Consider the following 19,692-nt stretch of genomic DNA (forward strand, 5'->3'; position numbering starts at 1 on the left):
AAGGCATTGGAAACTTGATTTTGGTTTGAAATTTGACACAGCCTGGTCTCATGGACTATATGTAACATAGTAAATGAAATCCGGGACACTCAAATTAGTATAATATGTATGATTACATAAGACTAGAGGTACTTAAGGAGGGTGTTTGGTGGATGTTTTTTTTACCTTTATTTAACTAGGCAAGTCAGTTAAGAACATATTCTTATTTTCAATGACGGCCTAGGAACAGTGGGTTAACTGCCTGTTCTAGGGCAGAATGACAGATTTGTACCTTGTCAGCTTGAGGGTTTGAACTTGCAACTTTCCAGTTATTAGTCCAATGCTCTAACCACTAGGCTACCCTGCCACCAATTTGTCTCGCGAACACAACCCAACGGTTGTATGTTCGAATCTCATCACGGACAACCTTAGAATTTTAGCTAATTAGTAACTTTTCAACTACTTTTTAGCTACTTTGCAACTACTTAGCATGTTATCTAACCCTTTCCCTAACCTTAACCCTTTTAGCTAACTCTCCCTTAACCCTTCAACCTAACTCCTAACCTTGACCCTAAGCCCTATCCCTAAACCCTAGCCTAGCTAATGTTAGCCAGCTAGCTAACGTTGGCACTAGCCAGCTCGCTAAAATTAGCCACAACAAATTGGAATTCATAACATATCATTTTGTATCATCATTTGTAACATATTGTACATTTAGAAAATGTGTAACAAATGTTACTTTTGGCTAAATCACATCATACAAAATGGATGATGGACATCCACAAACGAACACATAACATACAAATGGAGAGTCTCGGATTTACCTACAAAATAATACAAAATGCTCTGAGACTAGGTTGTTTGATATGGTCCATCTCAATCATGGATTAGATGGTGACCTCAGTCTGCGAGCCAAACATGAGGAGATTTGATGTTTGGCCAGAGGGGCCATTAGGTCTAGACTGATCTAGCACTCATTACTATGCTGCTGAATGTTGTTCAATACTGGTTGGAGCTACAGTTATATTGCTAATAAAATTAGGATTTATACTGATTGCTTGTATTTTCTGGCACCAATGTGGTTTCTGGAATTTTGATATCACAGTTTAATTCCAAAATCTATATTTCTACCAACGATGGGAACTCACAACATCAGGTCATGTTTCCACACGCAATCCTCCCCTGCTCCCGTTTCCTACATACAACAAGCCTACAGTGCCTTCAGAAAGTATTCAAACCCCTTGTCTTTTTCCACATTTTGTTGTGTTACAGCCTGAATTTAAAATTCATTAAATTGAGATTTTGTGTCACTGGCTCACACAAATACCCCATAATATCAAAGTGGAATTATGTTTTTGGAAATGAATAAAAAATGAAATGCCGAAATGTCTTGAGTCAATAAGTATTCAACCCCTTTGTTATGGCACGCCTAAATAAATTCAGGAGTAAAAATGTGTGAAAACATGTTTTCAATTGAGTCCATTTATTTTGAATTCAGGCTGTATCACAACAAAACGTGGAATAAGTCAAGGGGTATGATTACTTTCTGAAGGCACTGTATATCTTAAGCATCAGTAGTTAGGAGGTTACAGTGGGCTGATATCTCATTAAACCTACACCGAGTGTACAAAACATGCTCTTTCCATGACAAAGACTGACCAGGTAAATCCAGTTGACAGCTATGATCCCTTATTGATGTTAAATCCACTTCAATCAGTGTAGATGAAGGGGAGGAGACAGGTTAAAGAAGGAGTTTTAAGCCTTGAGACAATTGAGACATGGATTGTATATGTGTGCCAATGAGAGGGTGAATGGGAAACACAAAATATTTAAGTGCCTTTGAACGGGGTATGCTAGTAGGTGCCAGTTTGAGTGTGTTAAGAACTGCAATGCTGCTGGGTTTTTCACGCTCAACAGTTTCCGGTGTGCATCAAGAATGGTCCAACACCCAAAGGATATCCAGCCAACTTGACACAACTGTGGGAGGCATTGGAGTCAGCATGACAGTGGAATGCCTTCGATGCCTTATAGAATCCATTACCTCAACGAATTGAGTCTGTTCTGAGGGCAAAATGGGGTGCAACTCACTATTAGGAAGGTGTTCCTAATGTTTTGTACACTTAGTATATAGCCAGACTGATGATGTGTTCCCTTTAGGACTCAGCGATCCTGAACACGGCTGTGCTAACTGGGAAGAAGGTGGTGATGCCTGTCAGGACCGTGGCTGTGGAGGAGGATGGGTCAGTCACTGATGTCTCAGACTTCACCGACTGCAGCTCCACTGATGAGGACATCCTGAAGGTACTGTACAGCAGGCTGCCTGCCACTTGATGCCACAGTGGTACCTAGCATTTACAGTTGTGTAGAAGGTGTATGTGTTTTAAAACCTCATCTTAGTGGTGGAAGTACTTGGCACTTTAACACACACAAATAAGAAAGTGAGAGTGTGTTTCTTCAACGTGTAGACATGAAGATGTCAGACTGAGAGTTGCTAAACACAGAGCATTGCAACACAGAGGTTTTGGGGCTACTCTAACATTCACCTTCATTTCTTTCACTGAAAGCAACTTTACTGTACATACACTCTTAGATACACTCTCAGGTTCTTTGGCTGTCCTCAGAAAATGTTTGGTTCCAGGAAGAACACGTTTGGGTTCCATGTAGAACCCTCTGTGGAAAGGGTTCTATGTGGAACACAAAAGGGTTCTTCAAAGGGTTCTCCTATAGGGACCTTTTTGTACAGGTGTCAGTGCCATGACAGGTACTTTGCAGGTCTGTGGGGTGAACAAACATGTCCAATAACCAAGGAGGTGATTTGAGGTCATATGAAGACGAGACTGTTTTAACTGTGGTTAGGAGGGAGTATAGTGCTGGATGTATGTTTTTCCTGTCTGGCTCCAATGAGACAGGAGGGCCATTTAGGGTGGGTGTAAGAGGGGAGGAGAGACTGCTAAAGGCAAAGAAGTTGTACCAAAGTCACCTCTCCACATTCTCTCTACCACATCAGAAAACAAAAGAGTGAGTGACACTCCAGTGATGTCAAGCCAATCAGCTGCTGAAATGGACACATAACAGGAAATGACAGGGAAACAAAGGAAAAACTAAACTCATATTCCTTTTTGTTATTGTTGCACAATGTCACTTTGTTATTACAGCCATTCGGCCAGTATAAGTATAATTATACAATATAACAAATGCTTATCCAAGACACATTTCTTTATTGTTATTCTGTATTTTAGGAGACCCATTAGTACATGACCACTGGAAATATGTAGTGTCTGTTGTGTAATATAATGTAATGTTTTAGATATGAGATCAGTGGGATTATGATAGTGACAACAGAATGTAAATCACTGTTCATGCATTTCAAAAAATGTATGACCCTTTATGACCCCCCAAGCTGTGTGTGTTTGTTTGCTGATCAGATATCAGTAAGTTTGAGTCGCAACATTTGCCCTAAGCTTCTTGGTTTAGCGGCTCTACTCAGATATCTTTGCTCTTATGATGCAAGTGAAAAAAAGTATGAGATCTACAGATGATAAATGGCAAGGCTTTATTCCATAAAAATAATTCTGGGCTGAAATGCCAAAACAAGGTCAAATCTGTGATGATAAAGAGGCTTTTAATAAGTATGGAAACATTTGCCTTGTCAGTTATGTGTGAAGAGAGTAATGGGTACTTTTGTGAAAAACAATGAGATTAAGAATAATCTGGCACATCAAACATCAAAATCAAGCACAATGTCAAATGGCTATTAATAAAAGTATATTCTCTGTACATTTTTAGGATCTTGTGTCATGAATACAGTATACTCACTGCAACCTTTGATGGTTATTTGGACGATCACTAATCCATGCAGTTGGTATCCACCCTGTCAGCACAGTTACTGATAAATGTTTGTGAGTCGAGAGAAAGATGAAATTAATTTTGTTGACCTGAAAGAGAGATATTTTCACTGCTATGCCACTTGTCTTTCATCACTTCACACACTGTCTTTCTTCACTTCACTCAGTATCAAGGGAGAGTGAGATCATCTCTCTTTCAGGTCAACAAGATGAATTTCATTTGCATCTTTCACTTGACTCACAAACATTTATCAGTAACATCAAATGAAACGTAACTTTCAGACATGGTACAACACTGAGTTATATTCTGTGCTCCATGTTGAGATTGTGTCTTTGGAGCCTTGCAGGAGACTTGGCTCTGCACTGCAAAACTCAACATTGATATAAAATGATCCTCTGTAGCTCAGTTGGTAGAGCACGGCACTTGCAACGTCAGGATTTTAGTTTTTTTTTATGTAACCTTTATTTTAGTAGGCAAGTCAGTTTAGAACACATTTTTATTTACAACGACAGCCTACCCCGGCCAACCCAGACCAAGTGTGCACCATCCTATGGTACTCTCAATCATGGCTGGATGTGATGCAGCCTGGATTCAAACCAGGGACTGCAGTGACACCTCTTAGCACTGAGATGCAGTGTCTTAGACCACTGCGACACTCGGGAGGATAGAAAGCTTGATTCCCGGGACCACTGTACTTCAATTGTATGTACGCATGACTGTGAATAAAAGCGGATAAAAGTGTCTGCTAAATGGCATATATTATTATATACACTGTATATACAAAACTATTAGGGGATTTGGCTATTTCAGCCACACCCATTGCTGACAGTTGTATAAAATCGAGCACACAGAGATGCAATCTCCATAGACAAACATTGGCAGTAGAATGGCCGTTACTGAGGATCTCAGTGACTTTCAACGTGGCACCGCCATAGGATGCCACCTTTCCAACAAGTCAGTTGGTCAAATTTCTGCCTTGCTAGAGCTGCCCTGGTCAATTGTAATTGTTATTGTGAAGTGGAAATGTCCAGGAGCAACAACGGCTCAGTTGTGAAGTGGTAGGCCACACAAGCTCACAGAATTTGACAACTGAGTGCTAAGGTGCGTAGCGGCCAAAAATTGCCTGTCCTCTGTTGCAACACTCACTACCGAGTTCCAAACTGCCTCTGGAAGCAACATCAGCACAAGGACTGTGCGTCGGGAATTTCATGAAATGGGTCTCCATAGCCGAGCAACCGCACACAAGCCTAAGATCACCATGCACAATGCCAAGCGCCAGCTGGAGTGGTGTAAAGCTCACCGCCACTGAACTCTGGAGCAATGGAAACGCGTTCTCTGGAGTGATGAATTACACTTCACCATCTGACAGTCTGATTGACAAATCTAGGTTTGGTAGATGCCAGGAGAATTCTACCTGCCCGAATACATAGGGCCAACTGTAAAGTTTGGTGGAGGAGGAATAATGGTCTGGGAATGTTTTTAATGGTTTGGGCTAGGTGTCTTAGTTCCAGTGAAGGGAAATCTTAATGCTACAGCACACAATGACATTCTAGACGATTCTTTGTCAACCGACTTTGTGCCAACAGTTTGGGAAGGCCCTTTCCTGTTTCAGCATAACAATGCCCCTGTGCACAAAGCGAGGTCTATATAGAAATAGTTTGTCGAGATCAGTGTGGAAGAACTTGACTGGTCTGCACAGAGCCCTGACCTCAACCCCATCAAAAACCTTTCGGGTGAATTGGAATGCCAACTGTGAGCCAGGCCTAATCTCCCAACATCAGTGCCCAACCTCACTAATGCTCCTGTGGCTGAATGCTTCAGGGACTTGCTTTCAATCTTCCAACATCTAGTGGAAAGCCTTCCCAGAAGAGTCGAGGCTGTTATGGCCGCAAAGGGGGTATCAACTCCATATTAATGTCCATGACTTTGGAATGAGATGTTCGATGAGCAGGTGTCCACATACTTATGGTAATGTAGTGTATATTAAATATTTTGGGGAAATTATTTGATTATGTTGCCATGTTAATATGGAAGGGTTTGTGATTCAATGAGCGTTAACTAAATGGCGTATTTTGGAGATGAGAGGACGAGGACTCTTACCTGGGAGCCTCAGGCTGAACAGATGCTCTCAGATTAAGGATGATTGTCTGACCTCGTCTACCGCCTGGATGAAAACTCTTGATGATCTCATTGAAAAAAGATCAGTACATAATAGCACGGACAGTTGTTCATAACTTTGCATAACTGCATTGTGGGCCCTAATGTTACATAAGTGCTTGATTAGATGAGGTAGCTGCAGAACCTTTTTACTCCCTTTCCAACTCAATTCTCCATGTTGAATCAGGGTAGAGTCATTTAACCAGAACACCATTTTAGTTAATGAGTGCAAGCTAATTATTGTCACAGGATGTCACAGGACCCCCCCCCCCCCCACAACCAACAGGACATTACTCTGACAGTACATCTTCTAATTGCTAAATTCATGAATAGATAGATAAGCAATCTCTGCCATTTGCATTCCTCCTTGAGCCGCCTGTCAAAGTCACTGATCTTTTTTTCTGCTACGCTGAGCACTTACGGGAGCCAATGACAACTGTATTTCAATGCTCCGTAAATGATCCAATTGATTAAAACAAGGGATGTTGATAGAACCAAGCCGACTCTGCACGATGTCTTCCAGGGTTTCAAAAAGCACATGAGATTTCTCAATGGGCTGACAGAAACTACTCGCCAAGGTTACATTAAATTCAAATGTAATGAATGTGTTTTCTGTGTGTTTTGATGTCCAATATAGCACAGTGTGTTATTGAATTAATATACATTTGCAATGTTATATCTTGTTATGACCTGTGCTTTGTGTTTAGTGTGAATGTTCTCTTGATAAGTGTGTGAATTGGACAATTTTCCTGTCAAAATGTAATGAATACTTTTAGGTATTGAGTAAAAAGTACATTATTTTCCTTCGGGAATGTAGTGAAGTAAAAGTTGCCAAAAATATGAATACTACTTCAGTAGTACTTTAAAGTATTTTTACTTAAGTATTTTTACTTGAGTATTTACCCATGAATATCATATGACAGGAAATGTATGTTTTTGGTTAGACCTGTTTTGATGATTTAGCCATTGTTATTTTTTCTGCTCCTCCTGTGTACAGGTGTCGGACAGGTGTGACTATGTGTTTGTGAATGGGAAGGAGATGAAGGGCAAGGTGAGGATGATGGTGAACTTCACCTACAGCTACCTGAGTGCTCAGCTGGAGATGAACGTGTGGATCCCACGGCTGCCCCTCCAGATCGAGGTGTCTGACACAGAGCTCAGCCAGATCAAGGGGTGGAGAGTGCCCATCATCACCACCAAGAGGTACAGTAGGACCCACACAACAGCCACCCCCCATTCCTGTCACACAGTAAAACCTTCACCCACTGTACATACTAGTGTACGTACATACTGTAGGTACAGTGGGTAAAGGGACCAGTATAGAGGTCTACTTGCCTGAAAGGCAGCCTTATCTCTAAAATGAGTCTACATTTTTATCAAAAATAATACTTTGCAAAGAGCTCAGGCTTGTGTTTTAATACCATTACCTAATGTATTACAATACCTCAATGTGATCCGATTTCAATTTTTTATTTTTTTATTTGGATCTACAGAGTAAGAGAATGACAATGACAAACAGTGATGAGATTAACAGGGAAGAGTCTGTGTGCGTGCATGCCCGGGTGTGTTGAGACAGGTGTGCCCTGTGCTGTAACGTAATACAGTGTTTCTCTTCATTCCCTAGGCTCAGCTGGAACAGCGAGGAGAAGGAGGAGGATAAGAAGGGCAAAGGCTGCATGTTACAGTTCCAGCATGCCCTGGTGCGTGTGATCACACACTTTATAGCGGAGCAGTCGGACCCCCGGGAGCCACAGGCCTACTTCCTGGGCTCAGACTGGCAGGTGGACGTTACCAGGCTGGTGCGTTACTTCCTCAAGGTGGAGGACCCTCACATCGCCAGACTGCAGGCAGGCAGGGTGCTGTCAGGACGAGACGTGGGGAGCACCTCCATCCAGGTATGGTAACCATCAGGTCTGATTGGAAGCATGGCTGATTGCCTGTTTAACTGAATATTTAACTGGGCCTTCATCCAGAGATGTGACATTGTATATTGAAATGATAGGATATCTAATGCTGCCTGTGTTTTGTGCCTGAGCAGGTGTTCTCCCCACTGTCTGACTCCATCCTGGCAGAGAAGACTGTGACGGTGGTAGATGACAAAGTGACCATCACAGAGCTGGGGGTGCAGCTGGTCACTGGCCTGGCTCTGTCCCTGCAGCTCAGCCCAGGAAGCAACAGGGCCATCCTCGCCACGGCAACCACACAGGAAGTACTGCAGAGCCCCAAACAGGTGCTGTTTACGATCTTCTTGAATGTCAATCAGATCAGACACCGGTGCACTGTAGAGTTTAATAATATTCAATTCAAGTAAAAAATAATATTGCTATTTGTTCTCATCAGGAGGCTGTGGTTAGTTCCTGGGTCCAATTCAGCGATGACTCCATGACCCCTCTGGACATCTATGACCCTGCCTACTACCGTGTGACGGTGACCTCTCTGGATGAGGGCGTGGTGTCGGTGCAGGGCTCCCCGCCTGCAGTGGTGGCAGAGGGTGAAGGACAGGGAGTACTGGTCAGGGTGGAGATGGCCATCTGTGAGGCCTGCCAGAAGTCCAAACGGAAGAGCACCCTTGCTGTGGGCAGTGGCAGCCTCAAGGTCAAGTTCCAGGTCAACAGCCGGCGCTTTGACAGCAGCAACAGCAGCAGCAGTAGTGGAGGTGGAGGTGGAGGTGGGGTTGGCGGTGGCGGTGGCAGAAGTAAGGACAGCAGCAGTGACTATGGGAACGATGGGGAGGAGGTGGACAGTGAGAGGAAGCAGCAGAAGCCCCAGCAGACCCTGCCCAGTAGTTCTGCCTCTGAGCGGGAGGAGAGTGCCATGCGCAAGGTCACCACCACCGCCAAATCCACCGAGCGTGACTCCGCTCCAGGCGTGTCCAGTGATGGAAGCAGCCAAGGCGGTGTAGACGGAGTCATTGAAACAGGAAGTTTCTTAAATGCTGGAACCCTCAACAGCCCTGCCAGCCCTATCAATGACAGTGATTATAGTAGCCCTAGTGACTATAGGACAGCTGAGGGGACAGACAGTGGGCTAGTTGAAGATATAGGTAGTGTTGCAGTCAGTAGCACTGTGAAGGCACCTGGTAACCTGGTCAACTACAATAACCCCTATCAAGAGGAGGTGCCTGACCAGGAGCCAATGGGGGTGGACATGGGCAGCGAGGACATGCTGTCCAACCGGCCTCTCTCAGACTTGGAGATTGGCATGTACGCCCTGCTGGGGGTCTTCTGTCTGGCCATCTTGGTATTCCTGGTGAACTGCATCTCCTATGTGGTAAAGTTCAGGCACAAACAGCCCCCCTCTCATGGCCAGGAGCCCACGGGGCACAGGCACGACTGGGTGTGGCTGGGCACGGACGCTGAGCTGGTGATGAATGTGCCTGGCAGTCCTCCCCAGCAAGACAACCAAAGCGCCACCACAGTCATAGACATTGGGTCTGATAAGACTGCCTCTCTGCCCAGGCGACCCAGCTGCCTAGTCTCCTCCAGCCCCTCCTCTCCTCTGGGCTGTGGGGGCTCCGTCAGGGCCAAGCCCATGAACCGCAACGAGTCCATCCATTCGCCCACCAGCAAGAGGAAGAGGGTCCAGTTCACCACCTTTGCCTCTCTGGACCGTCAGCACTCCCCACAACCCCCCAGAGAGAACGGCCATGGGATCCACTGGGTGGGGAAGGAGGAGAACTGTGTTGAACCCCAAGTGCCCATCACAGAGCCCGTGGACCATTTATAATACGTATCGGGACCGTTTCACCCCAACTGTGGGTGTATATGTGGCTTCGATCACCTCAATGCCTTTATTCATGGATAAAAGCAGACAACATAAGGAGCATCACTACTACTGGTTATACTTATTCATTATATGTGATTATGCAAAGATCCTTCTTCGTTTCAATATCTGTAAAGGCGTCTTACTGTACATGTAAATATCTCAAATGGTTTGTGAGATACATTTTTATATTAGATATTGGACAAAATGCTGTGAATACGTGTGAGGATGCTTGTCATAAACTGACTGATGGCACTTTGTGTGGTGGAGAGAGGTTTAACCGTTTGACTAGTTGAAGGATTTATTTTTACCAAGCTTATAGACACAAAAGCCTCTTTTATACCTGGTGCTAACATGTGTCTTTTTTCCTGCTTTGTCCACATTCTGATTGTGCCCACATTTTCAGAAATATGTCTACACATGGTATTGAAAGGTGTGTCATATCTGTCCGCATCGTGACGAGATTTCCTGGTCCCTCTCTGTATGCAAATAGTTTGACAGCTGTTCTTTCAAAATGATATTTATTTATTTTAAGACCCATATTGATGCCATACGTCAATCATTTTATAAAGCGGGATCCGTCCACACTTGTAAGGTAACAGCGGGTCACTGACTACCTCCAGAGGTGGTTAGGAAGATCAGATTACAATGCATATTTTAATCGTCTACACCTGTCTGAAAATCAATCAGAAGTTGTGGACTAGATCAGGACAAAGAATGCATGTTAGAACCAAGTATAAACGGGGCTAAAGAGAGTCTTTGTTGCATGTGAACATTTTTATTCTCTTCCCTTTTACACTCACATGGTGGTATCCCCCTCACACATAAATGGACACGCTTTACAAACAATTTATCCAGAGTGATTATATGAGCCACTCCTAAAGGTACTAAACATAAGCAAGTGGTATTTTTCTATATGCACTGTTTATGTCTTCATATTGTGTACATTCATGTTTGATTTGTTTTTTGATTGTGTCTGATATGATTTTTCATTAAAGATATATCTCAATGATGTGTGTATTCCATAGAGTTCCACTATAATATATTTAGTTCTATGGTATTGATCATGTGATCTATCAGATGATTGTAGACTAGATACTGCACTCGACTAATCTGTTAGTCCTAGAACTCGTGATTTATTTTGCAGTCTGGGGCAATTTCCGATTTAGTAATTTACACCTTTCCTACACACTTCTCAGTATTTGGTGTTCACACTCTGCAGGTATGTGTCACGTTCTGACCTCTATTTCCTTTGTTTTTGTATTTATTTAGTATGGTCAGGGCGTGAGTTGGGTGGGCAGTCTATGTTTGTTTTTCTATGTTTTGGTCTAGTTCTATGTTCGGCCTGATATGGTTCTCAATCAGAGGCAGGTGTTCGTCATTGTCTCTGATTGGGAACCATATTTAGGTAGCCTGGGTTTCACTGTGTGTTTGTGGGTGATTGTTCCTGTTTTTGTGTTTGCACCAGACAGGGCTGTTTTGAGTTCTCACGTTTCTTGTTTTTTTCCGTTAGTTTGTTCATGTATAGTGTCGTCAATAAATACAATGAACAACCACCACGCTGCGCTTTGGTCCGCCTCTACTTCACAAGAAGAGAATCGTTACAGAATCACCCACCACAACAGGACCAAGCGGTGTGGTAATGGGCAAAGGAGAAAGCAGCAGCAGGAGCAGCGCGAGGAGGTATGGACATGGGAGGACGAATTAGACAGTAAAGGACCTTGGGCTCAGCCAGGAGAGTATCGCCGCCCCAAGGAAGAACGGGAGGCGGCGAAAGCGGAGAGGCGCTGGTATGAGGAGGCAGCGCGGCGTCGTGGATGGAAGCCCGGGAGTCAGCCCCAAAAATTTCTTGGGGGGGGGGCTAACAGGGAGTATGGCTACGCCAGGTAGGAGACCTGAGCCAACTTCCTGTGGTTACCGGTGGGCTAGAGAGACCGGGCAGGCACCGTGTTATGCTGTGGAGCGCACGGTGTCCCCAGTGCGGGTGCACAGCCCGGTGCGGTACATTCCAGCTCCGCGTATCGGCCGGGCTAGAGTGGGCATCGAGCCAAGTGCCATGAAGCCGGCTCTACGCATCTGGTCTCCAGTGCGTCTCCTTGGGCCGGCTTACATGGCACCAGCCTTGCGCACGGTGTCCCCGGTTCGCCTGCATAGCCCAGTGCGGGCTATTCCACCTCGCCGCACTGGCAGGGCGACCGGGACCATTCAACCGGGTAAGGTTGGGCAGGCTCGGTGCTCAAGAGCTCCAGTGCGCCTGCACGGCCCGGTCTATCCGTCACCACCTCCACACCCCAGCCCTCCGGTGGCAGCTCCCCGTACCAGGCTGTCTCTCCGGCCCATCCGTCCAGAGCCTTCCTCCTCTCCAGCGCTGCCGGAGCCTCCCGCCTGTCCGGCGCCTCTGCCGGAGCCTCCCGTCTGTCCGGCGCCTCTGCCGGAGCCTCCCGCCTGTCCGGCGCCGCTGCCGGAGCCTCCCGCCTGTCCGGCGCCGCTGCCGGAGCCTCCCGCCTGTCCGGCGCCGCTGCCGGAGCCTCCCGCCTGTCCGGCGCCGCTGCCGGAGCCTCCCGCCTGTCCGGCGCCGCTGCCGGAGCCTCCCGCCTGTCCGGCGCCGCTGCCGGAGCCTCCCGCCTGTCCGGCGCCGCTGCCGGAGCCTCCCGCCTGTCCGGCGCCGCTGCCGGAGCCTCCCGCCTGTCCGGCGCCGCTGCCGGAGCCTCCCGCCTGTCCGGCGCCGCTGCCGGAGCCTCCCGCCTGTCCGGCGCCTCTGCCGGAGCTTCCCGTCTGCCCGGCGCCTCTGCCGGAGCTTCGCGTCTGCCCGGCGCCATCGGAGCTTCCCGTCTGCCCGGCGCCATCGGAGCTTCCCGTCTGCCCAGCGCCGCCAGCGCCGCCCGTCTGCCCAGCGCCGCCAGCGCCGCCCGTCTGCCCAGCGCCGCCAGCGCCGCCCGTCTGCCCAGCGCCGCCAGCGCTGCCCGTCTGCCCAGCGCCGCCAGCGCCGCCCGTCTGCCCAGCGCCGCCAGCGCCGCCCGTCTGCCCAGCGCCGCCAGCGCCGCCCGTCTGCCCAGCGCCGCCAGCGCCGCCCGTCTGCCCAGCGCCGCCAGCGCCGCCCGTCTGCCCAGCGCCGCCAGCGCCGCCCGTCTGCCCAGCGCCGCCAGCGCCGCCCGTCTGCCAGGAGCCGCCAATGCCGCCCGTCTGCCAGGAGCCGCCAGTGCCGCCAGTCAGCCAGGGGCCGCCAGTGCCGCCAGTCAGCCAGGGGCCGCCAGTCAACCAGGGGCCACCAGTGCTGCCAGTCAGCCCAGCGCCAGCGCCGCCAGTCAGCCAGGGGCCGCCAGTGCCGCCAGTCAGCCAGGGGCCGCCAGGGGCCGCCAGTGCCGTCAGTCAGCCAGGGGCCGCTAGAGCCCCTCCGCCCGGAGCAGCTGTCCCTCTGTCCCGAGCAGCTGTCCCTCTGTCCCGAGCAGCTGTCCCTCTGTCCCGAGCAGCTGTCCCTCTGTCCCGAGCAGCTGTCCCTCTGTCCCGAGCAGCTGTCCCTCTGTCCCGAGAAGCTGCCCCTCTGTCCCAAGCAGCCCCTCTGTCCAGTGGGGTCATTGAGAGGGGTGGGCATGGTGAGTAAGCCACGGAGGCGGACAATAAGGCGGACTGAGACAATGGCGAGGTGGGGTCTGCGTCCCGCGCCAGAGCCGCCACCGCGGACAGACGCCCACCCAGACCCTCCCCTATAGGTCAAGGTTTTGCGGCCGGAGTCCGCACCTTTGGGGGGGGGTACTGTCACGTTCTGACCTCTATTTCCTTTGTTTTTGTATTTATTTAGTATGGTCAGGGCGTGAGTTGGGTGGGCAGTCTATGTTTGTTTTTCTATGTTTTGGTCTAGTTCTATGTTCGGCCTGATATGGTTCTCAATCAGAGGCAGGTGTTCGTCATTGTCTCTGATTGGGAACCATATTTAGGTAGCCTGGGTTTCACTGTGTGTTTGTGGGTGATTGTTCCTGTTTTTGTGTTTGCACCAGACAGGGCTGTTTTGAGTTCTCACGTTTCTTGTTTTTTTCCGTTAGTTTGTTCATGTATAGTGTCGTCAATAAATACAATGAACAACCACCACGCTGCGCTTTGGTCCGCCTCTACTTCACAAGAAGAGAATCGTTACAGTATGGCTACCTACTGCTGAAAACCCTCCCGCTTGCTGGCCAACAGATTTTCTGGCTAATAGTTTTAATTTAATAGGGTTTTCAGTAAATGTATCTTAAGCCATCCCTTTAATTTAAAAATAGTGTATCTTTAATTAGGATTTTGTCCACAGCCTCAATAGACTACATAGAGAGAATGTGTTCAGAATATATGATCAATGAAAGAATGCTATCTATGCATCTTCATCTAAAAATTTAGCACCAACTGGTAGATTTAAAAACGCTCTGATTTTGTAAACTCAGCAGAAAAAGAAACTCACTGTCAACTGCGTTTATTTTCAGGAAACTTAACATGTGTAAATATTTGTATGAACATAACTAGATTCAACAAGTGAGACATAAACTGAACAAGTTCCACAGACATGTGACTAACACAAATTGAATAATGTGTCCCTGAACAAAGGGGGGGGGGGGTCAAAATATAAAGTAACAGTCAGTATCTTGTGTGGCCACCAGCTGCATTAAGTACTGCAGTGCATCTCCTCCTCATGGACTGCACCAGATTTGCCAGTTCTTGCTATGAGATGTTACCCCACTCTTCCACCAAGGCACCTGAGAGTTCCCAGACATGTCTGGGGGGAATGGCTTTAGCCCTCACCCTCCGATCCAACAGGTCCCAGACGTGCTCAATGGGATTGAGATCTGGGCTCTTCGCTGGCCATGAAAGAACACTGACATTCCTGTCTTGCAGTTCACGCACAGAACGAGCTGTGTGGCTGGTGGCATTGTCATGATGGAGGGTCATGTCCGGTTGAGCTTGCAGGAAGGGTACCACATGAGGGAGGAGGATGTCTTCCCTGTAACTCACAGCGTTGAGATTGACTGTAATGACAACAAGCTCAATCCGATGATGCTGTGACACACAGCCCCAGACCATGACGGACCCTCCACTTCCAAATTGATCCCGCTCCAGAGTACAGGCCTCGGTGTAATGCTCATTCCTTCGGCAATAAACGCGAATCTGACCATCACCCCTGGTGGAACAAAATCGCAACTCGTCAGTGAAGAGCACTTTTTGCCAGTCCTGTCTGGTCCAGCGACGGTGGGTTTGTGCCAACAGGCGACGTTGTTGCCGGGGGTGTCTGGTGAGAACCTGCCTTACAACAGGCCTATAAGCCCTCAGTCCAGCCTCTCTCAACAGTCTGAGCATTGATGGAGGGATTGTTTGCTCTTGATGTAACTCGGGCAGTTATTGTTGCCACCATGTACCTGTCACCCAGGTGTGATGTTCGCATGTACCGATCCTATGCAGGTGTTGTTACACATGGTCTGCTACTGCGAGGACGATCAGCTGTCCATCTTGTCTCCCTGTAGCGTTGTCTTAGGCGTCTCACAGTACGGACATTGCAATTTATTGCCCTGGCCACATCTGCAGTCCTCATGCCTCCTTGCAGCATGCCTAAGGCACGTTCACACAGATGAGCAGGGAACCTGGGCATCTTTCTTTTGGTGTTTTTCAGAGTCAGTAGAAAGGCCTCTTTAGTGTCAGTTTTCATAACTGTGACCTTAATTGCCTACCGTCTGTAAGCTGTTAGTGTCTTAACGACCCCACAGGTGCATGTTCATTAATTGTTTATGGTTCATTGAGCAAGCATGGGAAACAGTGTTTAAACCCTTTATAATGAAGATCTGTGAAGTTATTTGGATTTTTACTAATTATCTTTGAAAGACAGGGTCCTGAAAAAGGGCCGTTTCTTTTTTGCTGAGTTAAAATGGTGTGTCTCAGATTTCTGTACAGAATAATACAAAATGGTTTGAGACAAGGTTATTGGCTTAAATCGCCTTAAATTACCTCAGTATAAAACAATAACTATGTACACAGCTGGATTTCTTTGAACATCCATTATACCCTAAACAGCAAGTGAGCAAAGGGTGCAATTTGCCTGTTGTGCATCTCACTCACACAAAGTTCAGTGGGATCAATAACAGGGAACTTGTGGACATTTATAATGGACACCTGTCAGCTCTAGTCTGGTGAGGAGTAGTTGGGGGGAGACATAAGTCATGGAGGCTGTAATCTGTGACCAGGACCCTGAAATGTAAAGCTGTCAGCCACAAACAGATTGGCCCTCCTGATTTGTTGACCAATGCACCAGACCCCAGGCCCCACAAATCACGCCCAGGCATCCAGGAACAGGGGGACGAGGGGTCCGGGGTCACAGCCTGGTGTCACATGAGTAGGCCTGGGCCTGGGGCTAAGGTAAGACGATGGACATAGCGTGTCTGTCGGCTCCTGAAGAACTATGGGGAAGGTTGTGTACATGACTCTGTCTGACACTTTGAAATATGTTATGTAACATTATAACATGACACATATGTTGTTTGTGTCTGTGTAGACTGGGTTTGTTTCTATGTGTATGTCTGGAGTGCCACCCAAAAAGACTGACTCGTTGCTGTACAGTTGTTTGCAGACGCTGACGAGGGCGAGGCTAATGTTTCTAATATTTGTCCCACTGGGGGGGCACACAGATTGAATCAACGTTGTTTGCACATAATTTCAATTAAATTACATTAAACCAACGTGGTATAGACATTTAATTGATGTCTGTGCCCAGTGGGTTTGTATATCTCTTCTCCCTCGTGCCGATGCCTACAGCAGGTTGCTATAAACCAGAGCTTCTGACCTTTCACATCAGCTTGCTAAGCATTGGGACTGCTGTGTCAGCCGATATCACACTCCTGTGTCACGAGCCCACATCATCACCCCACCCCCTATGTAAGGGCACAGCTCCTACTGTGGTGATTGGCAGAGCTGCTAACCTGTCACAACCCCATTTGATTTACAGAGAAGGCGAGCACTCTCCTGCTTTTTTGGGGATAATATTGCATGCTCCTACTCTTGATACTAGGTCACTTGAAGTGACCCACTTGTGGGTGAGTGACTGTATCTTGTGCAAAAAGTTATAAATTAATGAGTGAATCCCAATGGGAACAAGAGAGAGCAGAAAATGATTTAGCTTTATTATAAATCAAACTTTGCTCTCCCTTACCGTAACTAGGCCTGTCTTTGAAAGACAGGGTCCTGAAAAAGGGACGTTTCTTTTTTTTGCTGAGATTAGATTATTTAGGCAAATTGTAGGGTTAGTAAAGTATAAATCATACAAAAAAATGTTTTGGAGAGACTTTACACATTAAATATATTGATGAATCAAAAATACAGTAGTTTGATGGATCCTGAAAGATGTCAATTTCAAGTTCACTTCATGAAATATTGGAAGGTGGGAAGAAAGTCCTATAAATCTACCCTAATTCTCACTAATCATGAAACTGTAAGACGTCGTGAACCATGCAACAGTCTTCAGGTTGAACCTGCTAGGTGTGGTCTGAATTCCATAATGATTCAAATAGGCTACATGTCCCAAATCATTACGCAACACCAGCTTAATATGATCCACTAATTCTAGCACGGATGCTCGATAGTGGCTTTTATTTAACATTATACACCTTGTAAAATATAACTGAGAAAAGCCGTGGCATAGGCCACACTTAAAACATTCTAAAGCGCATACATCAAGGTTTAGTCCTACAGAAGACTGTAGCTTGGGTGTCCAAATTTCATCCATGCAAATTATGAGGGCACGCAATAACAGTTCTGAAGAAAGGTGCAGCCATTTATAGCCTACTTCACAGTGGAAAAGGGGCTGCAATGCATGTCATGTTGGTATGATTTTCAGTTTGCTTCCATATGACTGGTTACACGTTCTTCCCCAGGGACCATAAGGAAAAGTCATCTAAAACAAATGTTGTGTATTTACAATCCCCTTCTCCAAATGGATTACTCACTTACCTAGCTCTTATCAATAGCCCTTATCCATTTATACATTGCAGTGCATGGAGAATGCTGTTATTTCTATCAGAAAAACTAAAGTAAATGCTTTTTCCACTTGGAACCGGTAGGTTCGCTTGACCTTATTCATGGTTTCCTCGCTCAGTTTTAGGGAATTAAGTCAAAGTCAGAATATGGTGTATCTGTAGACACCTCCACCTGACCTTCATTTATTTGATTTCCACCTCAAACGAATAGTGGGTGAATAGCATGCTATTCTCATGCTTAAGTTCATGGTCAGAATAGCATAGAGAAAAGCGCATAAAAAGGGAATTGTGTATAAAAAGGGAATTCAATTCCATTGACGAATAGCAGGTGAATAGCACACAATTCTCATGCTTGAGTTCAAGGTCAGAATATGCATAGAGAGAGAAGTGCATAAAAGGGAATTATGTTCCAAATCTGGTTGGGATCGGGCCTCTGGGAATGACCATTTCTAGACAGGATTTATTCCTGAATAATTCTATTATTTTAAGCTTCACATTTTAGAGACAGTTTCACCCCATGCACCATGTCACAGTATGAATTAGGCTACTGTAAATGTTGATGCGTTTTTTTAAATCAAATCTATAGGGAGTTTATATTCACTGCACAAAAATATAAACGTAACATGTAAAGTGTTGGTACCATGTTTCATGAGCTGAAATTAAAGATTTTTTGCACAAATGTGTTTACATCCATGTTAGTGAGCGTTTATTATTTGCCAAGATAATCCATCCACTTGATAGGTGTGGCATATCCAGAAGCGGATTGAACAGCATAATCATTACACAGGTGCACCTTGTGCTGGGACAATAAAAGGCCACTCTAAAATGTGTAGCTTTGTCACACAAAACAAATCCACAATGGCACAATGCCATTACGCCTACTCCCGCTCCCCCTCTCAAGCACTCGACGTTGCCGGTCTACTAACCACCATGACTGACAACCATCATTATGCACACCTGCTCCCTATCATTATGCACACCTGCTCCCCATCATTACGCCCACCTGCTCCCCATCATTACGCACACCTGCTCCCCATCATTACACACACCTGCTACCTGTCCAACTGAGAGTTTGCCAGAGAATTTATTGTTAATTTCTCGACCATAAGCTGCCGTCAACGTTGTTTTAGAGAATTTGGCAGTACGTCCAGCCGGCCTCACAACCACAGACCATGTGTATGGTGTTGTTTGAGTGAATGTTTTATTGATGTCAATGTTGTAAACAGCGTGCCCCATGGTGGCGGTGGGTTAATGGTATGGACAGGCATAAGCTAAGGACAACAAACACAATTGCATTTTATCGATGGCAATTTGAACGCAGCGATACCGTGACGAGATCCTGAGGCCCATTGTGAGACCCATTTTGTTTTTGTGTCTGCGACCAAAAGATGCATTTCTGCATTCCATGTCATGTGAAATCCAGAGATTAGAGATTAGGGCCAAATGAATTTATTTAAATTATGAACTGTAACTCTATGTAAAATCTTTGATATTGTTACATGTTGATTTTTATGTTTTTGTTCAGTATAGTTGTTAGACTGAGACAGTCTACGGCAGGCCAAAGCCCTGTCTAAGATGTTCTGCAAAGGACATTTGATTGATCCTTTAAATGAACACAATACTTCCTCTGTATGCTCATTGTGGACACAAGCTTTTGAGTGAAGTAAAATGAATGTTGCCACCTCTGTGTTGTCCTCTATGAATGAATACATTTTACAAACATACGAATGAGAGAACTTTCCTTTCTCTGACTTGCAGGAAATAATAATAATTTCAGACCATAAATTAGATCGACCTTTAGTGCCCAGTTACCCTTTGGAACTAGATTGAGTATCCATAGTAGGGACTTTGAATGTGAGTAATCTGGCACGACACAAACCTCTGCACTTTGAAAAATGTATGCTACTGTAGGTGGACACTGAGGTACTGTAGTGTCGTTGTTATACATTGTAGGACCATTGGC

At 46.3% G+C, this 19,692-nt stretch overlaps 1 protein-coding gene across 1 annotated transcript in view; it reads left to right on the forward strand.

Annotated features, from left to right (window-relative positions):
- LOC110525720 (transmembrane protein 132D) overlaps positions 1 to 10,754 on the forward strand; it is a 57,412-nt gene extending 46,658 nt beyond the window's left edge. The window contains exons 5-9 of the mRNA XM_036979718.1: positions 2,137 to 2,280; positions 6,980 to 7,185; positions 7,607 to 7,877; positions 8,021 to 8,212; positions 8,323 to 10,754. Coding sequence (XP_036835613.1) covers positions 2,137 to 2,280; positions 6,980 to 7,185; positions 7,607 to 7,877; positions 8,021 to 8,212; positions 8,323 to 9,708 — 2,199 coding nt within the window. The 3' untranslated portion in view covers positions 9,709 to 10,754. The remainder of the gene's footprint in view (positions 1 to 2,136; positions 2,281 to 6,979; positions 7,186 to 7,606; positions 7,878 to 8,020; positions 8,213 to 8,322) is intronic.
- The last annotated feature ends 8,938 nt before the right edge of the window (positions 10,755 to 19,692 follow it).

This window comes from Oncorhynchus mykiss, chromosome 6, assembly GCF_013265735.2.
Source record: "Oncorhynchus mykiss isolate Arlee chromosome 6, USDA_OmykA_1.1, whole genome shotgun sequence".
NCBI classification, from domain to species: Eukaryota; Metazoa; Chordata; class Actinopteri; order Salmoniformes; family Salmonidae; genus Oncorhynchus; species Oncorhynchus mykiss.